Source organism: Electrophorus electricus, chromosome 14, assembly GCF_013358815.1.
Source record: "Electrophorus electricus isolate fEleEle1 chromosome 14, fEleEle1.pri, whole genome shotgun sequence".
NCBI classification, from domain to species: Eukaryota; Metazoa; Chordata; class Actinopteri; order Gymnotiformes; family Gymnotidae; genus Electrophorus; species Electrophorus electricus.
In genome coordinates this window covers 11,964,485-11,988,756 of record NC_049548.1, presented here as the reverse complement: position 1 = coordinate 11,988,756, position 24,272 = coordinate 11,964,485, and the positions used below count along the sequence as shown (strand labels likewise).

Below are 24,272 nucleotides of genomic sequence, written 5' to 3'. Positions count from 1 at the left end.
TTTTAAAGGAACATGTGATAGAAAAAGTTTCTGAGCCATCATTGATGCTGGCCCACATCTGGAGGGCTTTACGATGCCCTTCACCTCTCTGTGAACCATTTTAGTACATCCCATTCCATTCCAACTCGCTGCAGCTTTCTGGGAATGAGTCGATGAACAGTGGCAGAGTGGTGAGGGAGAGTGCCCCTCGGGACAGCTGAGACGGAGGAGCCTTAGAGAGCCGGTAGCTCCAGCAGGAGCTGACAGGAGCTGGAAGCAGTGTTGGATTTGCTATACTACACTGGGAAACTGAAACACGATTTGCCAAAAAAAAAAAGAAGATATATAGAATTGCAATTGTATATTGTATATATGCAATTGTATATATGTGTATATATGTGTGTGTGTGTGTGTGTGTGTGTGTGTGTGTGTGTGTGTGTGTGTGTATGTATATATATATATATATATATATATATATATATATATATATATATATATATATAGAATTGCAATGTATATTTGAATTATATGTTCCTTTTAAATGTGTATGCAATATAACAAATTAATAAAAAGAGGTCACAGTAGGCACAAATGTGCTTAATCTGTACCACCTGTCAGTATTGGTGAGTGGTCACATGGGCCCTGATTTGTTATCAAATATTTTCTGTACTTTGTTTGATGCTGATTATTTGTTACCTCCATTATCAACAAGACTGGAAAACATTGCTGTGGGTTGACGTGCTGGACTCGCTGAGCTCACAACGCAAGAGTCATGCTTCAAAAGGTACCAGGAGGTAGCCACAATTATTTTGTTAAACAAAATAAATTACAGTTGGACAATTCCTTTCATATAAAATGGATGTTCCAGTCTGACTGATCTTACTTGAATGTGATTATTCCATATGTTGTAGATATTCTTTCTGTTCACTGCAGGCCAAGTCTGCATATGCAGACCGACCCACACCTTCACTATCCAGCACCACCTTTAGCATTGTAGAAGCCTCTGTACTTGTTCAACTCATATTTTAATTTAATTTTTAAAAAGAGCTTTATTATTAATACTTATGAAAATATTTAAAATATTAAGTATTTAACTAATTTGTTCTAAAAGCATCATTGGATTGATGTGCTACTTTTTCTGTAATTGAATAAAAGGTTAGAGTCTGCTCTTCACACTCAGATTAGATCTGTGGCTTTGGTTTCGTCTTGGGGAGCACATGCCCGCAACTGCTTTAGCAGCACAGGAAAAAAGACCACGTAGCCAAATGTGCAGGCCATAAAGTTCACCTGTTCCTAGTTTTCCCTGGATGCCATTTATTATTTCCCCCAAGAGATAAAATGGGCAGGAGACTAGAAAAGAAGAAGAAAGATTCTGACAAAGGAATATTTGACAATTGACATTTTCTGGGTTAGTCACTGAATTACCAAAAAGGGCCTTTAACTAATTATCATCAATATCATCATCATCATCATCATCATCATCATTATCTCTGGTATTCACATTTCAAGCTACAGTTGTCGCCTCATACACATCCCACGCCAGTGCTGCATTCCTCTTTGGGGAAAGAGGCTTTGATTTAACCCTCTGTAGTATACAAGGGACAGGTGTAGTCCTCTGTGTTGGAGGTGTCGGGGCTCCAGGCTGTCCTCTTAATGGGCATGCCTTCACTCCCAGCACCCCTTTCTCCCTCCTCACTGCGAGGTCTGGCTGGAAAAGCTCCAGGGTCCTGAGACATGGACGACCTCTGGGCAGTGTTTGCAGAGTGGCAGGAGCCTGAGTGCCAAGCCCTGCGTCTGGGGAAACCCCGCCTCTCCAGGAATTCCCGTCTCTCCGGGTCCATAGGCTGAGGCTGCTGCTGGCTCTGACTTCCTGTTGTAGCTGTAGGATGAGTTGTAGGATGAGTGGGACTCCCCAGGATAGACGACTCGGAGTGGGTGGCACGGCGACGGCAGGGAACTCCAGGGGCATCGTGGTGAGAAGATGGAAGAGTCTTCAGTCCAGTGCGCAAATTAGGCTGGTTGGGTTGTGGTAGTTTGGGGGTCAGAGCAGGCTCTGGAGTGGTTAGCAGCTGTGGTTTCTTCTGTTTCTTTCTCCTCTGGGCCTTCTGGAGCTGCAGCTCAATGTTCAGCACATCGTTGGTCAGCTGGTTGATGCGACTGAAGCCAGCGAGAAGGCTGTCCACAGAGGGCAGCAGGCGGTCCAGGTGCTGCTGCAGCTCCTGGCTGTCTGAGAGGATGGAGGTCTCTGAGGCCAGAGAGGAGGGAGAGGAGAGCAGGCGAGGCCCTGCCGGACATGAGGGCACAGACAGGATGGAAAGCTGCGAGTACTGGGACGACCTGGAGGGTGGACCCTCCATCCCCTCAAACTTCACACGGTGTCTGAACTGGATGGGACAGGAAGAACAGAGGGTCAGCTCTTTCATTCAGACCGTATGTGTATGGGTCAAGTCATTTGCCTGATATAGAACTTAACTTCAAACCAATATATGCAGGTTGGAAGAATGACTACATTAACTAATAAGCTTTGTTGTGGAATGGCCTCATGTTAAACTGTTTAGACAGGTTTAACATTAGCATTTAGACAGGTGAGGTGCTCAGCCTTCAAAGTGGGTACCTCCTTTGTCTTGCTAAGGCCCATCCACATCTTGAGTCTCTTGATCAGAAACTCCACCATCTCATAACCCTGTGTCTCCATGACCGGCCGGTACATTTCAGCCTGGAGCATCTTGTACGTGAGCATCTTGCACAGCCGCCCGAGAGCCCAGAACGCCAGCCCGAACACTGCGAGGCAATAGAGCGGCCCCAGTGCTGGATGCTGCTGGCATAGGTGATGGAGCACTGCACCACTCCTCAGCAACCCCAGCAGAGACTGGCCGGCTCGCCACCAGGTGCTAAATCCCTCCACCGAAGCTGAGAAGAGCTTATGCAACAAAACGAAGCAAAACCAAGAAGAACTGCATGGAATGTAAAAGTAAAGGCCAAGCAGAAAAAAACAACCCTTTTTCGCGCGTTATTTCCAGCTTTCGCGATGTAATGGGGCAAACAGAACAGAGCAAAATACCACGCAGCCTGTGTGGATGAAGAGAAGCTGCAGAAGCAGAAAGCCCAAGACCACGCCACAGATCTCCGAGCACGCCTGACGCAGCATCCTGCTCAGCACCACCCACCTCCGCACAAAGCGCAAGACACCCACCATCTGACAACGAACGAGCACCAAACACAGAGTAAATGAATGGATGAGAGCAAAGCTGTACTGTCTAGACTCATGAGGTCCAGGATAGGATTTCTCAAAGCAAGGTTCCTCAGTCATATAACCCTGCTGTGCGTAACCTGGACAAGCCCCAAAACTGGACCATGGACTTTGTTAAATATATAGAAATAAATAACAATTTAAAAAAAGAATGTCTATATATCACCTGCAGGGCCAGCAGATTGAGTAAGACTGCTGCGAGTTGCGAGGCACTTCGGGCCAAACCGGCCACGCCGCTGAAGCTGGTGTAGGTGTCGGGCTGGGACAGCTGGCTGGAGAGGCGGACCATGGCAGTGCACAAGAAGCCCAGGCGCAGCGAGGCCGTCGCCAGGGCCAGCAGGGCCAGCAGGAGCTGCAGCAGGCGCCGGCCCTGACTCAGGTACTGGGCACGCTCCTGGACCATCATCCGCAGCTCAGCGGTCAGGAAGCCCAACGCAGAGAGGAGCAGAAGAGCCTGGCGAAGACCACAGAGCACTTCAGAATGCCACACTTCACATTAACACAACCACTGCCGGTAGGAGCCCAGCGTAACTTGTCTTTGCTGTTACCGTTAAGGCGATGCTGAGGTCCAGTCCAGAGGAAGATGATGGGATGTGAAAGGCCTGGATGGAGATGGTGGAGAGGATCCTGCCCGACTGGCTGTTCTCCAGCAGTATGGAAACGGGCACCAGCAGCCCTGTCTGTCTGTGGTACTGCGTGAACTCAACTACCACTGCACGGGTCCTATAGAAGACACTAAATAAGTATCTAATACAAAGATTAGAGTGGCTCACTCTGTTATGTAGTATAGTTTGAAAACATATTGCTAGAAATGAACAGAAATTTGTAAGTGCAGTGTCTCTCTCTGAAGTGAAGTGTCATTCTTACTCTGCTGGGATCCAGTGTGCTGTTTGCACACCTGACAGGATGTGACTGGTGGCCATGCTGCTGTTTCTGAGCAATATCACTTCAGCCTCATTGAGCACACATGACTGAGCCTGGGTCCATGGCCTACACAGAAGGTCAGATGTCAGATGGCCCTAGTCTGCCCTACATATGTAACGTAGTTACGTATCTCAAATTTAACCAAATCTGAAGAGTATTCATTGGTGAATGTCTTTAAAAAGGTTGCAGCATACAAAATATATGGCTTATAGTGTAAAGAAGTAGCTGAGTAACCAAGTACACCGCTAGTGTCCGTAAGGGAACTACCTCACCAGGAAAGCCGAGGTGCTGAGCTGCTGGGAAGGGCCATTCCTCTCACAGGTCCAGAATTTGAACGTTGCGAAACAGGAGAAGTGAGTGTGATTGACGGCCACCTGTGTTTGGATGAATCTTTGGTGGTTTCCTCACAAACTTAACAAATTGACAAACAAAATTGATGATTAATGATACCCTCTCACAAACGCACACAATAAAAAACAAAAAACAAAAAACAAACTTGTAAAACTGCAAATGGAAAAGTTGATGATACTAACAGTTTTTTGTCTTCACACGCTGTAATCGTGATAAGCCAATCAGAGAGAGCGATGGATTGTGGTGGAGGTGTGGTGCCAAGCTCTGATCCAGCCACTGCCAGGCTTCCATCCATCTAAGTGACAGAAATAAAAACACTTTGAATTCTCTCCAATCTTTCTTCATAATAGCAACATTTCAATTATGTGCACCTTCGTGCAATGGTTCTAAATGTCTGAGTAACCCGTGTCTAACTCGCTGTTCCGTCGGCTTCTGAACCCGTGATCCTTTCTCTCGGCCAATTACTTAATCCCATCAAGAGTTGTAATAGGGATGTTCATAAAGAAGGAGACATGATAATTAAACAGAGCAGTGGGTTCCTGCATGAGGACCGCGAGTCACTGCCCTACTGAATAGACAGAAAGGGAGAGTGGAAGTGAATAAAGGGTGAAGTTTCACCCTGACAGGGCTGTTGGCTGCCCAGACCACCCTGACATGATCGAGTGTTTCACAGCAGAGTGGAGCATTCTGCCATTCCTCTCCTGGATATTCTCCTGGTAGTTCACCATCAAAACCAGCAACAGGAACAGAGTGTAGACTAGGCAATTCTGAATATGGTGTAGAAAAACAAGATACACAACTGTTATCATCCATGACACAGATTACTTCACAAGGTAACCTTTTTTTAAGTAACATTAGTATGTTAAGTGTTAATAAGAAAACCTATAAATATACTAATGTTAATCCCTTTTAATAAATGGTAAACATGTAAAAGCCAAAGGCCTGAGCACTGTGTTCAGGGGTCCTGATTGCGGGTGAGGGCTCACCCTCATGAGAGTATGGAGTTTTCGAAGTTTTCGTGCCTCCTCTTTAGCTTGTAGTAGGCCGTAGCCACAGGGAGGATGCACTTCAACTCTACAGTCTTCCTCTGTGCTCCGCACCAGGGCGTCCCAGGCCAGACGTTCCTCCACCTCGGGGTCCACTGGCTTCACCACGGCAGCGAGGTACACTGCCCGAACACATATCTGCAGGGGACATAGGGCAGAGATTTCACTGGACTCCAGGGTGGGCAGCAGTGCCAGCATGCTACCTGCGCTCTCAGAACCACTGAACCACTGCACCACTGCCATGTCAGGAATGCTGCAAGCGCATAGTATTTTCTGTACTACTTTAGGGAAAAAAGTGAACAAATCTATTCCACATGTCGCTCCAGAGTCTAAAAAAGCATTTGGAATAACATTACTGAGGATGGCTTACAAGCTAACAGTGGATAAGCGCTACTAGGAAATAGCTTGTGTCTAGGTTATGTAATGCCATTATTCCTAAGTGCTTATGGAATTGTTTATGGCTTAAGAAGTCCTTTACATCGGTACTAAGCTCACCACAAGAGGTTCAATGAGCAGAGCAGAGGTGAGGAAAGCAGACAGGAGTGAGGTAAGCCACATGAGGACCGTAGAGCTTGAGAATGCGCCCCCATATAACCCCACCATGGCCAGGCAGGTCCCCAACACCACAAACACCATCAGGTACACCACAACCAAGACCCAAGAAGGCAGTCTCAGAGCAGACCCACCACGAGGCACACCTGGATAAGCACATAAGGATCATTTTCAGATCTGTTGTGTGTGTGTGTGTGTGTGTGTGTGTGAACTTCATTGTCTCAGATATTTTGCTTTGTATGCATGTGTCACGCAACCCTGACTCGTAACATGTAACAGGTCGCTCATAAGCTTTGCTGCTGCTCAGAGTTTGGCGACGCTGTTGCCTTGGCTCACCAATGCGAGTGTTGGAGGTGGTGCTGAGCGAGTCGGCAGGGAGGCTGGGAAGGTAGGTGCTGGCCAGGCTACAGACTGACAGGGAGGAGCTGGACCCATAAAGCCCTGCCTCGTGCTTCATTTCAACCACACTCTGTTCTGATGGCTCGCTGCAGTAGCTCTCCTGACTGGAATAAACACATGGACTGTATCTGCAAATATGAGGAATATTCTTTACAGTGTTGCTAAAATAGGTTTAAAATGAGATACAGACAAATATTAAATTGGTACTAATAAAAGTAGGTGTCTGCAAGATGGTCACCAGTTACAACAGCTAGCAAAATCCAGTCTAGCCACTCACCTGTCACACAGAAAGGTCTCGTTAGGTGAACAGCGTCCACTGTCAGGTGCAGTCGGCCCTGGCAAAGCAGCAGTGGTCCTCGGATCCTCATCTGAAAGAATGCATCAAACGCACACAAATGCTTCCAGTCTGATGGTCTATTTAAACTATGCAAAGATCTGAACCTAAACTGCTTTCATAAATATCCTTCAAAAATTCAACAAAAGCTTTATTATATATTCTATCATTTTATCATTTACAATTTATTGTTTACAAAATGTAAATGACAATATTTAATACTGTATTTAATGTTATAAGAAATTGACTGATAAAAAAAAAATATAACAAAGCACACCATAGAATGGCTGGTTCTTTGGATATGGAGAACTACTATGTTCAAAGGTCAGAAGGTCAGAAGTTGAAGTAGTCAATTGTAACTGTAGAAGAGCTCGGTTTCTTTTCAGGAGCCGTGCAGGACCCGTAGACTCAGGGAGGTCACAAATGCTCTCCCCAGACGCCCACTCATCCACTCTGCTAGAAGGATGATTTTTATCAGCCAAAGCAAATTCTAAATGGCAGTACCCTAACTGCTGTCAGCTCAACACTCTCATACCTTTCGCGCCCAAAGTTTGATGTTTTCCGAGATTCACACTCCAGTTTTAGGCCATCCAAGGACTCCTTAATGAAATTCAAACACAACCATATTAAATGTTGTGATTCAGTAATCAGAAAATATATTAATGGATGAAAAATGAGGCAAAGGCTCACAGTAAAAGGGGATGCACCCTCCTGTGTGGAGGACCCAGGGCCTTGAGTCAAGGACAGGAAGGACGAATAGGAGAGAGCCGCGTGGCTGAGGTTCACGTCCATCTCTACTGTATCACCAACGGGGGAAGGGGGAAGAGAGCGCTCCATTACCACCTGCAACAGTCACCAACGTGCGCATTATTACCAAACCCTGATAAGGCCAGCAATATAGCACATATATTAGTATTACAGTATTAGACATCATTGTGTACTTATGATAAATGGAAACAACGAGAAGGTGGCACATGCAGAAGAATTTCCATACCTTGCTTTTTGTCATCCTGAAAAGGAAGGTGAGGATAAATTGTAGAGGGAACATCAGAACAGCAACTGTCATTCCAACTAGTACGGTCTCTAGGTTCATTAGCATGTGCTCAGCAACTGGACCACTGCATTGACAAAATAACATTGAACAGGAATTTATTCATTTCAGTCATAAGTGGCAAAAACATCATACGATTACATTTAAAATCATAACCGTCATAAAATGTTCAGGTGTCTACAAGAGTCGTGTACAATTTTATGATGATCTTTCACCTATGATGCTTTTGGTTAATTTATCCCTTCGATTCATTTGCTACTATTTATGAACTGCATATTGGTGTTAGCATAACCATGCAGGGATAACATGTCATTGAACAGTCCCAGTAACATTTACCTGCACATTACACACTACACACTGTTTTCCCCGATTCAACACAGTGGTGAATGATTAAACTTTTCATGCAATCAGGACAAGCAGTCTGAGAGCAGGGGAGTGTTCAGCAATCAAGCGCTTGTGGAGCGAGAAAAGCAAGCGCCCACCGCTCTGCTCTGGTCATGCGGGAGTGGTTCAGGCTGGTACCTGCTGCTCCTCGAGCCCACTGATCCGTACCACACTGCCCCAGCAGCAAGGTACAGGTGCACCAGCAAGGCAGAGCAGGTCACTCTCTGAGCCCGGCTGAAGGTGCTGTGAGCTGGACGTTCCCATAAAGACAGCCAAAGGTGGTGCTCTCGCAGGCCAAAGTGCAACTGTGCACGCAAAATTCTTCCAAACTGCTGCAGCTCCAGGGGGCCTGCAGAAAACACAATACATTTTTGCAAACTCTATTATACAGAGCAACTTCCATATTTATCAGTGTGATGGTATTTGTGCTCCTTGCTCCCTGGGGTTCCAACCCATAAGCTTAGTGTGGCTAGCAGTAAGTTAATGAGGCCTTCAGTGTAGAGACAAAGAACAATGCTGATCATGCCATCTTGACGACCACAATGGTTTGGACAAAACAGAACCAAATGATATTTCTTCTTACAAGTGGCCAGCACCACTTTCCGGACCATTCCAGAGTTATTCTCATTCTCTACAGACAGCCAGTCCTCCACCAAGAAGAAGAATAAGTTATCCATCTGCATATCCCAGACTATCACATGCTGTAGATACCAGGAGGGCTCCAGACCTGGGACACAGACGAAAGGGCACTATATGTTTATTTTTGGCCAGGTCAACAAAAAGAGTAAGCGTTACACAACAGACTTCACCTGTGTTATCATGCCAGATGCATATTTTCCAGATTTCTCCCAAGTTGGCATCAGTTTCTACCTGAAAGTCATCCAAACCATTCCTCTGAAATGCTCCCTCTCTCCGCAGGTGACGCGAGCCGCTTTTGTTTAGACCATACAAGCTAATTCCTACATGAGCAGAGGTACCTGTAGGTGACATGGAGACAGGACCTGTGTGTTCCTATGAATGTCATCAGTTGAACATATAAGTGTAATTCTATGAATAAATAGACACATCTGATTATAAGCTACACCTAATGCGTTAGACGTTTACACTTCACTCACCAGACCCTCTCTGCCAGCCTGTTTTGACCAATACCCGGTAGCGATAGCGACCCGGTTGACCACACAGGGGTACACAGCTTAACCGCACACTCTCCACGTGGTCAAGTTTGTGGGCAATGAGACCAACCAGCAGATGAATCAAGAGTAGAACTCCACACACTATCCCCACAACCACGTTCCTCGCCGGCCTGTCTGACTGCAAAAACATGATCCCTCACTGGAATGTGTGATATGTACAACATGTGCTGCTCTTGGGACACAGAGCTGGTTTTACGGGCATGGATTAAACCCCGTTATGGACTATGTAATAGTTCAAGTGGTAAAGAAGTTCTGCAAAAATATATATATATATATAATTTATTTATTTATTTAGGTGGTATCTTGTAATCTTTTAATCACAGTCATACTTTGTTATATGAACAGTTCAGTACTCGCAGTCATACTTGTAATCAAAGGAACACATGTGCTGCAAACACAGTGGGGAAAACCCCACAGTGGGGAAAAGCAGTCCCAGGTGCAGCTATGCTGACTAGGGGAAACTAAGAGATGGACCCACTGGAGGCAGAAGCACGATGGCATCGGGGTGGACGAACAGGCTGGCCCCGAAAAGGGTGAGGTGACGGGTGAGGCAGTGGGCTGCCCTGGGGTTGCTGCTGCTGAGCACGCTCAGGCCCTCTGTGCTCCAGCGTCTCTGCTCCATGCTGAAGAACTGACACAGTGAGCCAAACACACAGGTGGAGATGAGCACCTGCGCTCCGTCCACGCTGCTGCTCAGAGTCACATACAGGTCCTTAGCAGAGCCGTTCAAGCTGGGGTTGACGTTTGGATGTAGAAATGACCTCAGGTTAGACAATAAGACCAGAGCATTACCACAGTGATATACTATATGTTTATTGGGTTTAGAAAAGAATAACTCACAGCGGGGTAAGAAAGATCGTATGATCCATTGAAGGAACATCAGCAGAGAGAGAGAGTGTGAGCTCCTGAATGAGGGTTTGCTGGGACAGCAGAAAGCTTTGTTGATCAGCCACAGTGATGCTCAATTGTCCAGAGCTTTTCTGACCAGTACCTGCCAGTAAGTATAATAGTAAGAATACATAACATAATATGTAATTAATTTGGAAAAAAAATGACAACACAGATGCATCATGGATGACGGTGGGGTGAGCATTATAGCCATAATGGTATAACCACAGTGGTGAAGAAGGTATAGTTTCTGAGGATGTTACCTTGCATCAAGCTGAAATTAAAGGCAATAAAGAGTCCAGCATGAGGGTCTGTCTTGACAGCTTTGACAGTGAAGTTCACACTGCCTTTCTGTGGCAGGCTGATATTAACCCTCGGGGAGAACTCGGCCTCCTGGTTGTGCAGAATGACATGGATGGCGGTGCCTGATGTGAGGTTAGCTATGGGGATGGGCAGACCCTCTGGTGTAGCAAACTCCACAGCTGCTAGTGTGGTGGAGATTGGCGGCTCCGCCGCGGAGATGAAAGGGTTCCCCCGAGGCTGCATGACCAGGAGAATCTGAAGGACTTCCCCTCTCTCTTTCCTCAGCTGGGAGCTGAGCGCTGGGGGCACGTGGAACTGGCAGCGACGGGAGTGAGCTGTACACAGCAGGTTTGATGTTGGGTCGCCCCTGAAGCCCACGGCATGAATCTGCGGAAGCCGCAGGGAAACGGGCTCCTCACCGGGCATCCGTGACCACATTAAGGAGCGCATGAGCTCACCTGCCTGTTTCAAGGCTGACAAGACCATTTCTGAAGTGGCTGCATTTGTGTTCTTTTGTTTTTCAACCGTAGTCATGAAGCTGCCTGCAATATGAACAGATTTAAAGGGAGTAGAGCCATAGTCAGCCTAACACTGCACGCTGCGCCTCTTATTTCAAACGCCACACTTTCCATGTGCATCATACGAGCGCTTACTGAGAACTTTCAGAATGTTTCTTCCAGTGTCTATTGGGGTGACATCTCCTTGTCTGGTTTGCTCTCTGATCACTCTGATCATCTTCCTCATGGCCTCCACAATGTTAGTGTGAGAGTCTCCATACTCTGCAGGAACAGCCTACAGGAGAGTTGAAAAGCTAGCTTTTCCAGCTTTGAAGAACAGAATATGTGATGACTTATATATATTAAGAGAATGGGTATTATATAGTGTATATATAATACAAGAGGAAATAATAGACATAGAAGGTCATGTATAAGGTCATTACAGTGTCAGCTACTGTGAGTCACCATTGATTTTTAATTTCTTTTCTTAATGCTCTTCTTCCTACATATTTTGAGCTACCATAGTTGTTTTTAATTTCTTTAGTTATTCCACCCAAGCCACTACCAGATGTCTGTATTCGGGGGGGGCGGTACTCTATATTCCCTGTAGGATGATGGTAAGACAGAAGCTCTACTGGAAAGTGCTAACCCTCTGGTGCTGGGACTGAATTATTGCTAAATCTGGAAGAGTGGTGGCCATTTTCCTGCGCCTTAGGGGAGCAGCTGTGTTTTCAGTGAATGCAATTAAAGCAGAGACCACAGTGGCGTGAGCCAGAGCTGAGCTGATCTGTGCAGCATCCTGGAGGGAAGTCACGGAGAGAGAGGCCAGCACTCGGAGCACGCTGCCTCGTATCTGCATTCTGTCCTCAGCGTCTTGGACACTGACAACCTCTAACTGTAGAAAAGCAGATAAAAGATTGTTTTTTAAAATATTAATTTCAATATACAGTTTTTTTTTAAAACCATCAAGATCATGATGAAAATAACTACATTGCTTTTTCATGCTGAAGCATCACCCCAGAGAAAAAAACATTTTAATTTTAAACCTGGTCTTCTATTGATTGGACCATGTTGCTGTGAACATGAAGTGATCACTCGTGATGTCTGCAGACCCTACTGACCTGGTTCAGATGGCTGGTTAGGGCTGTAGAGTACAGCAGCACATCCTGGGGTTTGCCCTGCTGCAGCAGAGCCCAAAGGTCTCTCTGACTTTTCTTCTTCAGCCTTTCTGTTGTTCCTGGCACACTCACCGGTAACACCACCCACAGATTCCTGTATTTAGTAATGAAGATGGATTAAAACACAAAATGGATTAGTCCTGCTCCTCGAATACACCCCATGTCACCTATTAGTCTTTTCCTTACTTAGAAAACATGATCCAACCCATCAGTTAATAAACAAGTCCTTCATGATGGGTACAGAGGAAAAACTGCAAAATTGGAGCAGTAGAAATGCTAAAATGTGCTGTACATGAATTGTAAGCAAGAACCAACAGTAAATGTGCTGGTTTTCTTTTTCAGTAGTGTCTGTGTCTCACACACCTTCTGAGAGCAGTGACTTTGGCCCCCATATTGTCCTCGATCTGTAGCAGTACAGTTATAATGGAGGTATTATCACCTGTTCTAGCACTGCCAAGGGGCATCATGGACTTAAATGTGTGTTGGGTGCCTCTGTATAGGGTTATGAAGGAACACTGTGGTCCAGGGTCTTCACATTGTGCTGCCTGAAGGGAGTATATTATCTGAGCAGACTTACTGTCTTCATTCACCCAGCCTGTCAATATAAGAGCAGACACCAAGAACTTGTGTTTGGTCAAACTGTAAATCTAAACTAAGTTTAAACAAATGGTCTGTAGATAATAACTGTAAATGTGTTGTCCACACTTCATCCATTTACTCTCTTATAACAATAAAGAAATGCAAATTGGTGAAGCTGAAGTCTACAACACAAGGAAGCATCGCGGTACCTGAGCAGTTGAATGAGACCATATTTTGCAGAAGCTGAACAGAATCTTCTGATGACAGAGTGCAATTGCCTCTCTGGGGTGGGAGGTTTGGTGTTACAGCAATACCAGCTGATCCCCATAGACCAGTAGAAGGTTGGGACACATTCAGACTGAATACATATTCCCATCCAATTCTCAGCACGTCAGGCCTGATAACAAGGTCAGGATTGCTGTCTCCAGTTGTGGTTGTAACTTCATTTAGGTGCAGAACTTCCCCTCTTGTATTCTCTGCAGTCCACTTATACTGTTTGGTAAAGAATTGTTGAATTCATTAAAATAACAACAGTTTGGAAGATGATGCAAGTATGCATGTCAGTAGGTATCAGAACACATTTGCTGTGCACAGAAAAGGATAGAATTTCTAATACCTGAAGAGTGCCATTGCACAGAGCACAATGTCCAGACAGAACAGTAGGATGGCTGAGACTAACATATGAAGAGAACAGTAAACTGCAGGATACACACTTCACAGTCACAGGAAGCATGTCTGCTTCATACACTGTTACCTATGTGAACAAAAACATTGGCATAAACAAGATACAGCTGTGTTCATATGAAGCAGCTTATAGAAATTCATAACATCATCTGATGTAAGGGGTTATGTTAGACAGCACTCACACTCTGCTTGGTGGAGACAGGTGACCTGCCATCTTTCTGAACTGTTAGTGTGATTTGGTAGACCGTGGCCAACTTCAGGACGTAGCTTGGCAAAATGAGGGTGCTGCTGTTCAGCTGAATAGGCTGGTCAGTGTGGAAGGATCCTGGAGCGTGAGATACTGTGGTGCTCTGCTGCTGGACACATTATTTAAGAGTTTGAGTATGTATACAATTATTTTATGTTGTTAGAATAGGCCAAACATGAGAGGTTAGAGTAAGTTTATATCAAGAATTACTTAAGAAAGTGTTGATGTTTTTGCTACTTATGTCCAGATTGCTCACAAAAGCAGTCAAAAAGTATTATGAAATGTGATTTGGTTCATGAGGCTCACCAGTGTAACATTCCACTGAAACTGTAAGAGCTTATCCTCCTCTACTCCACAGTCAGGATCATAAGATTCTGTTCCATCCAGTACCAGGTCATTCTGGCTTGACCAGAGTCGGTGAGATCCACCTCTGATCAAGGGCACCAGTGGACTGTAGATAACTGATACCTTGATGGTCTTGTGCTGTCGCAGGGGTGTTCCTTGAAACCTAGTAGTAAACTTCACACAGTAGTCCCCTACTACAAGTGTATGCCTTGGAAGAAAGAGGAGTGGTGTGGTAACATCCATCAAACTGTCTAATGGCACTTTATTCTCTATGCAGTTTGAATCATGGAAGATCTCCCAGAGATAGGTGGTCTTATAAGAGGCACAACCATTGAGGTCCACGATTGCTTCAAAATAGTTTGGCCTGGACCCAAAAATCTTCGATTGCTCTTGGATTAGGGTGACTTGAGGCTGAATGCAGTCTAGTGTCCTAACCACAACTGGCATCTGTGCAGAAATCTGGCTCACATTATTGAAAACAGTTACTTGCACTACAAATCTGCCTTCAGCAATGTATCTGTGGATGGCCCTATTAGACTTTGCAACTTTGATTGCATCATCAGAGTCGCCAAAGTCCCACCTGAACTCAAGGTCACTGCCACTGTCTGTGAGGGCAAGAAAAGTGACAAGCTGATCTATGAAAGGTCCCTCTGGGTAGCCAGCAAGCCTGACTCCCTTTACTGGCCACTGAACAGTTGCTGTTTTTGTAATGGATTGTGAACAGAAGTTGGTGCTAGCTTCAACTGTCACAGATAGGGAGCCATTGCTAGATGGTGAAAACAGGACATTTTGCCCAATTTTTTGTGAGGTATTAAAACCATCTAAACTGAAAGTCCACTGATACGTGACTTCAGATTTCGTGCTAACTGATGCTTTGAAAATGAATGACTTTGATGCCTCTAAAGCAGCAGAGCAGCAGTTAATTAAATGAAGGCCCTTTATTTTTTCCATGACCTGTACGGTCACACTTGTGAATGAAAAACTGACATGATTTTTAGCAATTGCTTTGACTATGTGGTTTCCGACAGGAAGAGATGCGGTGGTAAAAACTTCCTGAATGCTTAGGGAGGAATTCCAACTTGAAAATATCAAGATGAACAAAACTCCACTTCCTTGAGAAACAGATGGCGTGAAAGTGACTGGTTCATTCTCACAGATAATAGGCTCACTAACTCTTAAATTAAGACCTTGGATGGCATCCTGCACTGTTATTATGTGTGACACTGTCTGCCAACTAATGTCATTTGAGGCATTTAGTGTTACACAGTTTTCCCCTACATCCCTAAACGAGTAGCTTACTGTTTGATTGTTACCTAAAATAATCACGTTTCTTCCAGGAAATGCCACAGTCCACTCCCAATACAGAACATTTCCTTTTTTGATAAACCCATGGAACTGCAAGAAGCTGTTTGATGTAAAAAAGAAAGGATGTGTTTTTCCATCCACTTCAAAATCAGTTCCAGAGACATCCTCCAGAACTCTGAATTGTTTAGTGGCATCAGCAGAGCCAAGTGTATTGGCCACTGACACTTTTACGTTAAAAATACCAGTGGCTTTGAATATGTGAAAAACAAAAGGCACATCTGAAGTTACAGGAGACCGGTCAGAGTCAAGAAACCATATATACTGAAGGTCTGTCCCAGTCTTCGCACTCACTGATATCTTGACAGGTTTTCCGCTTGCTACTACATACTCTGGTGTTGAGATATTCACCCCAGAAATGCGCTCCACTGCTCTCAGTGAAATGTTGCTATGCACTTTGCCAAGGGCGTTGGAGACTGTTAGTTTTACAGACACATCACCTGAGTTATTTGCTAAGAATTTAAAATGTTCACCTTCACCAACTGTTCCATTAAGTCCATCTTGATAAGCCAACCACTGAAATGTCAAGCTGGAGCCATATTTTACAAAGGCTGTGAATGTGATAGTCTGCTTTGTAGGAAAATATCTCATAGATATAAGCATCTGGCTTGTAATTTTCACACCACGTATTCTTTCTACCACCACAATTGAAGTTGAATTTTCCATTTTACTGACAAGATTCTCTACTGTGACTTTAACCTCAAAAACCCCTGCCTTGGGAAACACATATCTGTTCTCTGACATTCCAAGTCTTGTTGGAAAGAGGGGATCCACTGTCCAGTAAAAATGCACATTGTCCATGACATTGCTTACAACAGTGAATACTGTTTCTTGGCCTGCTTCTACCAAATGCAGATTAGTATGAATTACTAGACTAGATATAGGAATTTGTACTTCCATGTAAGCATACACAGACTCTTGGCTAACTGCATTAGAAACTGAAGCAGTGACACGAAAGCTACCAGATGAAGTGAAAGCATGTGTTTGATTTTGGCCTTCCTTCCTTAGGGTGCCATCTCCAAAGTCCCATTCAATAATTCCATTATTTTGGCTTGGTTCAGTCCAAAAATAATAAGACTCATTGACCTTAAATGCATCTGTGGTACCTTGACGTTGTATAGACAGCTTTAATACAGGCTGTTGAACAAAAATAGTGGCATTTGCTATTTTGTGGCTGACTTGGTTATGTGTGAGTACCATGATTTCATGCATTCCTTCCTTTGAAAAAACAAAGCAGTGATGTGATTTTCCATGGACTGGAGAGTCACTGGATGAGCTGTTATACCACAGAAATTGGTAACCATTGCCACCAGTGGGAAGTACGGACACATTCAAACATATCTCTTCACCCACTGCTACAGTGTTCTGGGCTAAGTGAAGACTCAAATCTGTGATTAAGGCTTCAACACACACGTTAGACTGATAATGTGTGAATCCTGCTTGGCTGTAAACAACCACATTAGTAAGATAATTCCCAGAGCCAGAGAAAGTATGAGCAACCTTGGAGGTTCCTCTCCTCACAGATAAAGGTGTCCCGTCTCCAAAACTCCAATGGAAAGTTAGTAAAGAGACATTTCCAGTCACCAGTGTCTGAAGAGTTATTTCCTTCCCACTTGCAATGCAGTCAAATGGAAGGATTGCTTGAATAGACAGCTTATAGATTTCTACATTGATTGACTGTGTTGCTGTGCTGACAGCATTAGTAACAGTTACACAAACAGTGTAGTTTCCTTCAGACCTGTAGATGTGGGAGATCAAGCTCTTGGGGAGGTCATTAAACACTGACCCATCACCAAGCTCAAAGGTCCATCTGAGACCGGTGCCTGTAGACACTGTTCCGCTAATTTCAGTAACAGAATTGAGTTCATTTGGTCCATTGTAACTCAGAAAAAGACCTGAGATGGTTTCAGCAACTTCAATAGTCATCCAGGCAACTAGCCTTGACAGGCCATTATTGGCACAAACTGAAACATTGTACACACCAGCTGCCTTAAAAGAATGCTTGATTGTGTTATGAGCTCCTGTGATCTCCAGGGGGCCACTGCCAAAGTTCCATGTATAGAGTATACCATATGATGATGACAGTGAAGAAGCTTCAAAAAGAACAGTTTGGTTGACTTTAGGGATTGTTGGCAGTGATGAGACCAGTAGCCTTGTCAGTGGAGACCGCACTGTAATTTGCGCCGCCTTTTCAATGTGGTCATATTTATTTTGGGCCTGTATCCTCAGTGTATATTCACCTTGCATGAAGTGGAAAATAACATTTTTAATGGGAATAAATTACTTGTATTGATTGCAGCTACAGTAATTTTTTCCAGGCCTTCTATGAGTCATAAAATTATAGAATATTATAACCTATATTCCATATAGGTTTTACCTGGATTTGTGTAAGTATGCTGTGCAGAGTCTTCCAGATGCATCTGTGTTGTAGTCAAATCTAGAAGATTATTACTTCTCTCTAAAGGGGCAGAAACTGTGTGATTCACACAGGGAGAACTATCACCAAAATCCCACCTGCAGAAGACCAGAAGTCAAATCAAAAGTCTGTTTCTGTATTTCAAAACAAAAACTTATATAGCTGATAAAAAATAATTGCTGACCTTATTGTAACACCTATGGAGATGTCCATTTGAAGTCTCAGAATGTAGATATTGGATGTGTTCACAGCAATAGCATCCTCCTTGAAGAGTAAATCTAAGTTGGATAATGGGGCCATTGCATCAGCTGATATCTTGACCTCTATGAACTGAGAGCTAACAGGATTCTCTGCAGTCACCTAATATAGATAGAATAACACAGATGTGAATATTTATGTTGCAAATGTAAGCTTTGTGCTTTTATTAGATTTTATCCTTGGCCTTAACATTTCTAGCTGACATGTGTGAACATATACGTGGATGCCTACGTTGATATTGCAGCATGTTTACCTTTTTCAAGTGTTTTAATTGTTTTAATTGGCTTATTGATGACAATGACACATAAATCTCAGTTTACAATTATACAAAATCATAGTTGCAAGTTGTCATCACAGAATGTTTACCTTAAGTATATGCCCTCCTGGCTTCTTGAAAACTACAGTATAAACCTCTCCTGTGTGGGCAAGCTGGACAAGGTTATCGATAACCCAAGTGTACTTCATGGATGAACCAGTGGCCACAGCTGCTGTAAACAACTGTAGAGAAACCGACAAACCACAAAGGCAGCCCAAGATAATCTAATGAATATTAGAAATCTTAGATTCAAGTATGACATTTCCAAGAACATTGAATTATGAACCATGTAAATATCTTAAACCAGATTATCTCAATCCATTCCTCTAGGACCATCCCAATACATCCTGATATTTACCCTGGCCTGGCCCCATTCACACTTTGTCCAGTATATAAATGGCTCTGCTCTGTATGATTACTTGGTTCTAGTTTAATGTCCTAAATAAAACAAAAACCTAGTCTGGTTCCGGACTGGATTGAGTGCAATCTGCGGACTGGATTGAGCACCTTCAATCTAAATTCATCAGTCTAAAGTGCTTGGCAGTAGCCTATCTGTTAAAAGGTTCTGAAAAAATCTGTAGGCATGAGAACATGTATATCTGTACCTGCGGTATGTCCACCAGAACTCTGTGGAAGCCCTGTGGCTCTATGTGAAGCCCTGTCAGGAGAATATGAGCTTGTAGCTTCACACTCAGTGTCTGTGAGTTCAACTTGTTGGATGCAGTAATATTGAGAGTTTGTTCTCCTTGGCTATAGAGCGTGACATAGGCATAAGAGAACCTCGTATCAGGTGTGTCCCTCTCACAAGCTCCCTGGAGTTTAAGCATCTCTGGTGGACAGGACAGTAGGAAAGGGATCCTTGTCTTAGACACTGGGGCTGACCATGCACTTGTAGCATTGTAACCTGAAAGGATCTTGATGATTATTAGCGTTGGGACATTCACTGGCAGGTGTATCAGGTTGTCTTCACCAGGCTTGGGGTGCAGGACACTCATCCCTGAGACTGGGGTCTGTGCATTGACCAAACTGGTAGCTGGTGTGGTGGTGACCATACCAAACTCACTTTTTGTGCTGTTCAGCACTAGTGAAACACCATAGAGATGCATAGTGTCCTGGTAGATGAGCCTCAGGTCGCATACCACGCCATCCACCCACCGGCCTCTGTCCATTGCGCCAGTGAGACCGGCCTCCAGCCAGCCTCCCCACTCCGGTCCTGGCAGGGAAAGGTAGCTCTGACGCCAGCCAGAGTCAGAGCCACTCACACAGTGCAGGAAAGCGCCTGCTTGTCTGCTGTGCTGCACTGCTAAGATGTCATCTGGATAGACAAGGATCTGCTTTTCTTGGAATGTTACCTACATTAATGAGGAAGAAAAGTTGGGATTATTTTTTTTAAATAACTTTAGAAAAAGCACATTACTTAGTATGAATGTGTACCTTTTCCATTAGTGTCTGAATTCATGCCTCATTTTAAACAGTGAGCCTCTGTAAATGCATGTCAGATGTAAGCCAAGAACAGCCTCTCACCTTGAAATGAACACGCTCTGAGGCTGGGGGGATTTTCAAAGATACATCTGCCACTATGTGGTAGAAAGGAGCCACTGCAGAGTAGCGGGGTGGCAGGGGAAAGACCCGTCCTCCAGTGGACGAGTGGTAAGTGCTGCATGGTCTGGTGACTGGCAGGCAGCTCTCCAGCAGGGGGCACCAGTACTGTCCACTGGTACAACCACCAGTGGTGTTGCACAGAGGTACTGGGTGGCAGCAGCTGAAGGGGTTGGAGAGAGAGCTGCAGCCTGAAAGAGAGAGAGACACAAGGCAAGGTACTGAGGAGACTCCTGAGAAGGCTCTTTGCTGAATAATTAACACAATTAACACAATATGTATTTATAACATTTAGTTTCAAACATAATGAACAAGAATAGTTGAACTGAACAATGAACAGTTTTCTATTTAATCATATTTAATTTTATTATATTTTCTATTTAAATCAATTTTCATTTATCTATGTGAATGTTTATTTATTTATTTATTTTTACAAAAACATTCCTGGGGTGATGGATCTCAGGATTTAAGGAGCTTGATTATTTAATTATTTTATGTATGTGTAAAGCACGTTGAATTTTTTACTGTGTATAAAACGTTCTATACAAATAAGAGCTGCCTGTGCTTTCATTGCTCTCTGTCTTACCGGGGGGCACTAGGTGATGACTCAGGCTGCAGTAGGGTCTTAAGATCTGCACTTTCACCATTGTGATCTGCTGACTGGGCTGAGATACCAAATCTACAGAGAGCACTTGTCCTCCATGACTAAACCATAGTCCTGGGAACAGCATCATCTGCACAGGCAGTGCAGGATCGGGTTAAACAAACAATCAAACAAATAAGTGAAGTAACATAGTGCAGCTTTGACAACGTCCTATCCGTATGATGGTGCAGTTTGTGAAGTCTGCTGCCTTCGTCTGTCTATACCTACTTCGACTCTACGCTGTTCAAGATCAGGTGCTGAAGGTAGTGGGAGCAGCAGGGCCTGTGTGTATGTGCTGGACATCAGTGGCACTCCTGCCACAGAGCTGTCCAGTGTTGGCAAAGGCACTTTATTGGGGGGGGAGCAACATAGAAGTGCTATCAGTTCAGCGCTTTTTTTGTTAGATGCCAGATTGCTGTCATAATTGCTTTGTAATGGACTTCTAATGTCTCCATCTGTTATTTTATTCTCACAGAAAGCTTTTGTTATAGGCGAGTACACAACCCAACACTAGAGCGAAAGTAAATAGTCCTTCAGTAAATAATTAAAAATCACCCCATTACTCCATTGCAAGCTTTCCAAAGGCAATTGTGAAAAGTCATGGATGAAAAGGACAAATTTACAATGTGGTACTACTTACTTTTTTTAAACACTTTTACGTGACACTGAGGCATTCGGAATATTTGCCGGTACCTGACATTTCTTTCCCACAGATGAAGCGATGCTCTTGGTTACATGGGCCACTCATCCACTGTCCCAAAGCCAGAGCCATCTGAGGACAAATCTCCTGCTCTTCATCTCCGTCTGGAGAGCTTTCAGCTCCTGGCCCACTGTGCTGATGTGGATTTGTGGTGACTCCATTTCTCAGCCAAACCAAAGCAGGTACTTCTCTGAATGTATTGAGTAGGCAAACAGATCTGTTACCACAACTACAGGGATGATTTGATGACTATTATAACAAAGAACAGCAGCAAGATTCCAAGCTCATTCTTCAGTTAGTAATCTTTAAGCTTATCATTCAGTAACTATTATTAATTACTCATTTACTACTATGAAACTAATATGAAAAATGTATAAATACATATAGAGAAGTAGTTAAAATTGAATTTGCTTTCCAGAGAATGTTTCAGACAGAGGTCCTTCATCAGCTGTGCAAGCAAAGTGATTCTGAAGTTGTAGGAAGAGGAAACTTACAGTTTAAGAATGAATCTAACTTGCACATCCTACACAAAATAAAAAATAAACACAATCTCTACACAGAGCAATATCTTACAACTGAAATGTGTTTTTTATAAAGTTCTGAATGTTTGCTTTGTCCACCAGTGCAAGGTCTCCTCCTTTCACTCTCTGACAAATGTTTCTTCCATGCAACCATGTTGATGCAGATGTTGGCATCCAGTAACAGTGTAAACTGTCTCGGTCAATCTGAGCTCCTTTTGCGCAAAAGTCTTCATCTAGAGGACGATATTAATGTTTTCACAAATCTGTAAATTCATTAATTTATTTTGTATGCATCAATATAAATGCAGGCCATGGTAGATGGTGCACTTTGGCAATGCTGCCATTCAGAACTAGCTGCACTCCCAGAGAGAAAAGCTGTTTATGCATCTCACCACAGGAGCAGCTTGTCACTGCACCAAGGATCCACACGGAAAGCAGAGGCACAATAGCCGCCATGTTATTTGAGTCCAGAGTAGATCATGACCACAACTGTGAGTGCCTCAAATGAAAGCCGTTATATCCATTTCTCGGTCTGTCCACTGATCCTCAGCAGACACTGTCTCCTTAGCCCTGCTGCTCAGTGTCTTTCATCCCTATAACATTCACTCTGTTGTTCTCCACCTCCCCCTGAAATAGTGTTTTCCATTTCCACAGGGCTCTGCCCTGTCCTCGTACCGCTTTGTTTCCCCTTTTCTTCCTTTTGCTCAGTGACTTATTAGCCTTGTGTTCAGCACAGCTTTGCCCCACACCCCCTTTAAAGTACTTGGATGACTTTTGGTTTGTCTCACAGCAACAGGCATAAGACTGAAGAGGACAGAAGAGTCCTCATTAGCATGCTATAAAATATCTCTCTGGTGAATAGGCAATTAAAGGTACTCATCCACATTTAAAGTCATCAACTCCTCCATGAACACCTAAAAAATAGGTCCCTATGAAAAAAAGTCAAAAGTCAGATTTTATATATTTAAAGTAATGCATGATTTGCAGTGTGGCACTAATATTTTTCTTTTGTGAAACCTCCCAATGAAGGCCAATATAATCTAAAGCAATAGGTTTAAAAATGGAAATTTAAATGTAAAAGCCTCCAGTAAGCATTATAGGAAAGACTCCCTGTCATTTGACCAAGAAGCTGCTTCTGCATGACATATATTCTAACCACACCAAGAATTTATCTCTGATCATTCAACATACCCAGTAAAACATGTAGAACAAGTGCATATATAGTTGTTGCTAAGCAACAGAGTAGCTGGTGGTGGACAGTCATTTCTCTGTGTGCAGTTTTGATAATTATGCAGCAACAAGTCTCTGTCAGACATATGGACAGAGCTATTGCTGACCATGAATACTGATCATGAATATTTTGGTTATGTATCCAATAATGAGATACAGGTGATTAGATTCAAACAACCTCTAAAGAATTTTGTTTTGGATTTTGGTATACAGCAATTGGAGTACATATGACTATGAGGCTCAACACTTCAAAAATCCCATTATAAAGACTTTCCTGGAACACAATCAAAACACACAAATGTGCCAAATGCCAAGTGGAAAGAACTCTTCTGCATTTTATGGGTGTGGCTGTAGGACTGACTGCTAAGAAAGTGTTATAAATCATGAACAGCTTTCTGACCAGCCTTGCCCTTTCAAACTTCTGATTCAAGAGAATTCATTAATATTCAATGTAGTCAGGAAAATTAGCAGAGTTAGTCCTGTTTTTGCTGGTTTCATTCAATATGCCATGAGAAAGACTTCACACATCTAGAGCTGTCATTAGTTCAAATGTGGGAATGGGCATTTAGGGGTAATGGAAGTACCAAAATGCCAAGGAATGCAGCACCAGGGAAACGTCTCTATGGTGATGAGGCGCAGTTAAACAGCCTCCTCCTCCTCTTTGTGCCATTCTTCTTCTGCCAAAGAGGCAAGAGTCGAAAGCACTGAACACTGTTATGCAAACACTACAGGTTGCGAGGAGGTCAGCCTGTTTTTTTTGTTTTCACAGCTATGCCTGGTGTTAGGTTTGTAACAGTGCTAACAGTGAACGTGTTAGATTTGAGTTTATGCACTTACATTTTATATAATGCAGGGCTTCCTCCTACAGCTGTGAAAACTATTTCTGTCAACACTGTATATATCTCCCTCTGAAACGGGGGAGAGAGAACTTGGTGTGGGTGGGTGGGGGAGGAGTCTTTAATGCAGACTTCATGATTAAATGGTTATGTGTGTAAAATTAGTGACATGATTGTGTATCTAGTGCATCGCACATTAGTCACAAA

At 43.7% G+C, this 24,272-nt stretch overlaps 1 protein-coding gene across 5 annotated transcripts; it reads right to left on the bottom strand.

The window, feature by feature from the left end:
• Positions 1-1,247: 1,247 nt before the first annotated feature.
• On the bottom strand, positions 1,248-22,634 carry pkd1b (polycystic kidney disease 1b). Of its 5 annotated transcripts, none has more exons than XM_027008363.2 (42): positions 22,392-22,634; positions 22,052-22,232; positions 21,472-21,668; positions 21,007-21,125; positions 20,722-20,869; positions 20,061-20,326; positions 19,142-19,888; positions 18,587-18,718; positions 18,147-18,322; positions 17,924-18,060; positions 14,146-17,786; positions 13,775-13,948; positions 13,525-13,662; positions 13,118-13,400; positions 12,693-12,924; positions 12,273-12,423; positions 11,909-12,046; positions 11,308-11,446; positions 10,615-11,196; positions 10,304-10,454; positions 9,942-10,194; positions 9,386-9,581; positions 9,080-9,247; positions 8,854-8,997; positions 8,409-8,619; positions 7,830-7,953; positions 7,526-7,678; positions 7,371-7,435; positions 7,113-7,291; positions 6,779-6,869; positions 6,439-6,605; positions 6,046-6,248; positions 5,491-5,688; positions 5,123-5,271; positions 4,687-4,799; positions 4,426-4,564; positions 4,097-4,219; positions 3,778-3,952; positions 3,396-3,683; positions 3,041-3,175; positions 2,594-2,899; positions 1,248-2,363 (listed from the first exon to the last, which is right to left on the bottom strand). In XM_027008363.2, the coding sequence occupies exons 1-42, from the start codon at positions 22,453-22,455 to the stop codon at positions 1,557-1,559; spliced, it is 12,183 nt and encodes a 4,060-aa protein (XP_026864164.2). In that variant the 5' UTR covers positions 22,456-22,634; the 3' UTR covers positions 1,248-1,556. The 5 variants fall into 5 exon arrangements, with proteins under 5 accessions (XP_026864164.2, XP_026864166.2, XP_026864165.2 ...); XM_027008365.2 differs by having other exon boundaries at positions 7,113-7,288; XM_027008364.2 differs by having other exon boundaries at positions 13,775-13,945.
• Positions 22,635-24,272: the final 1,638 nt, after the last annotated feature.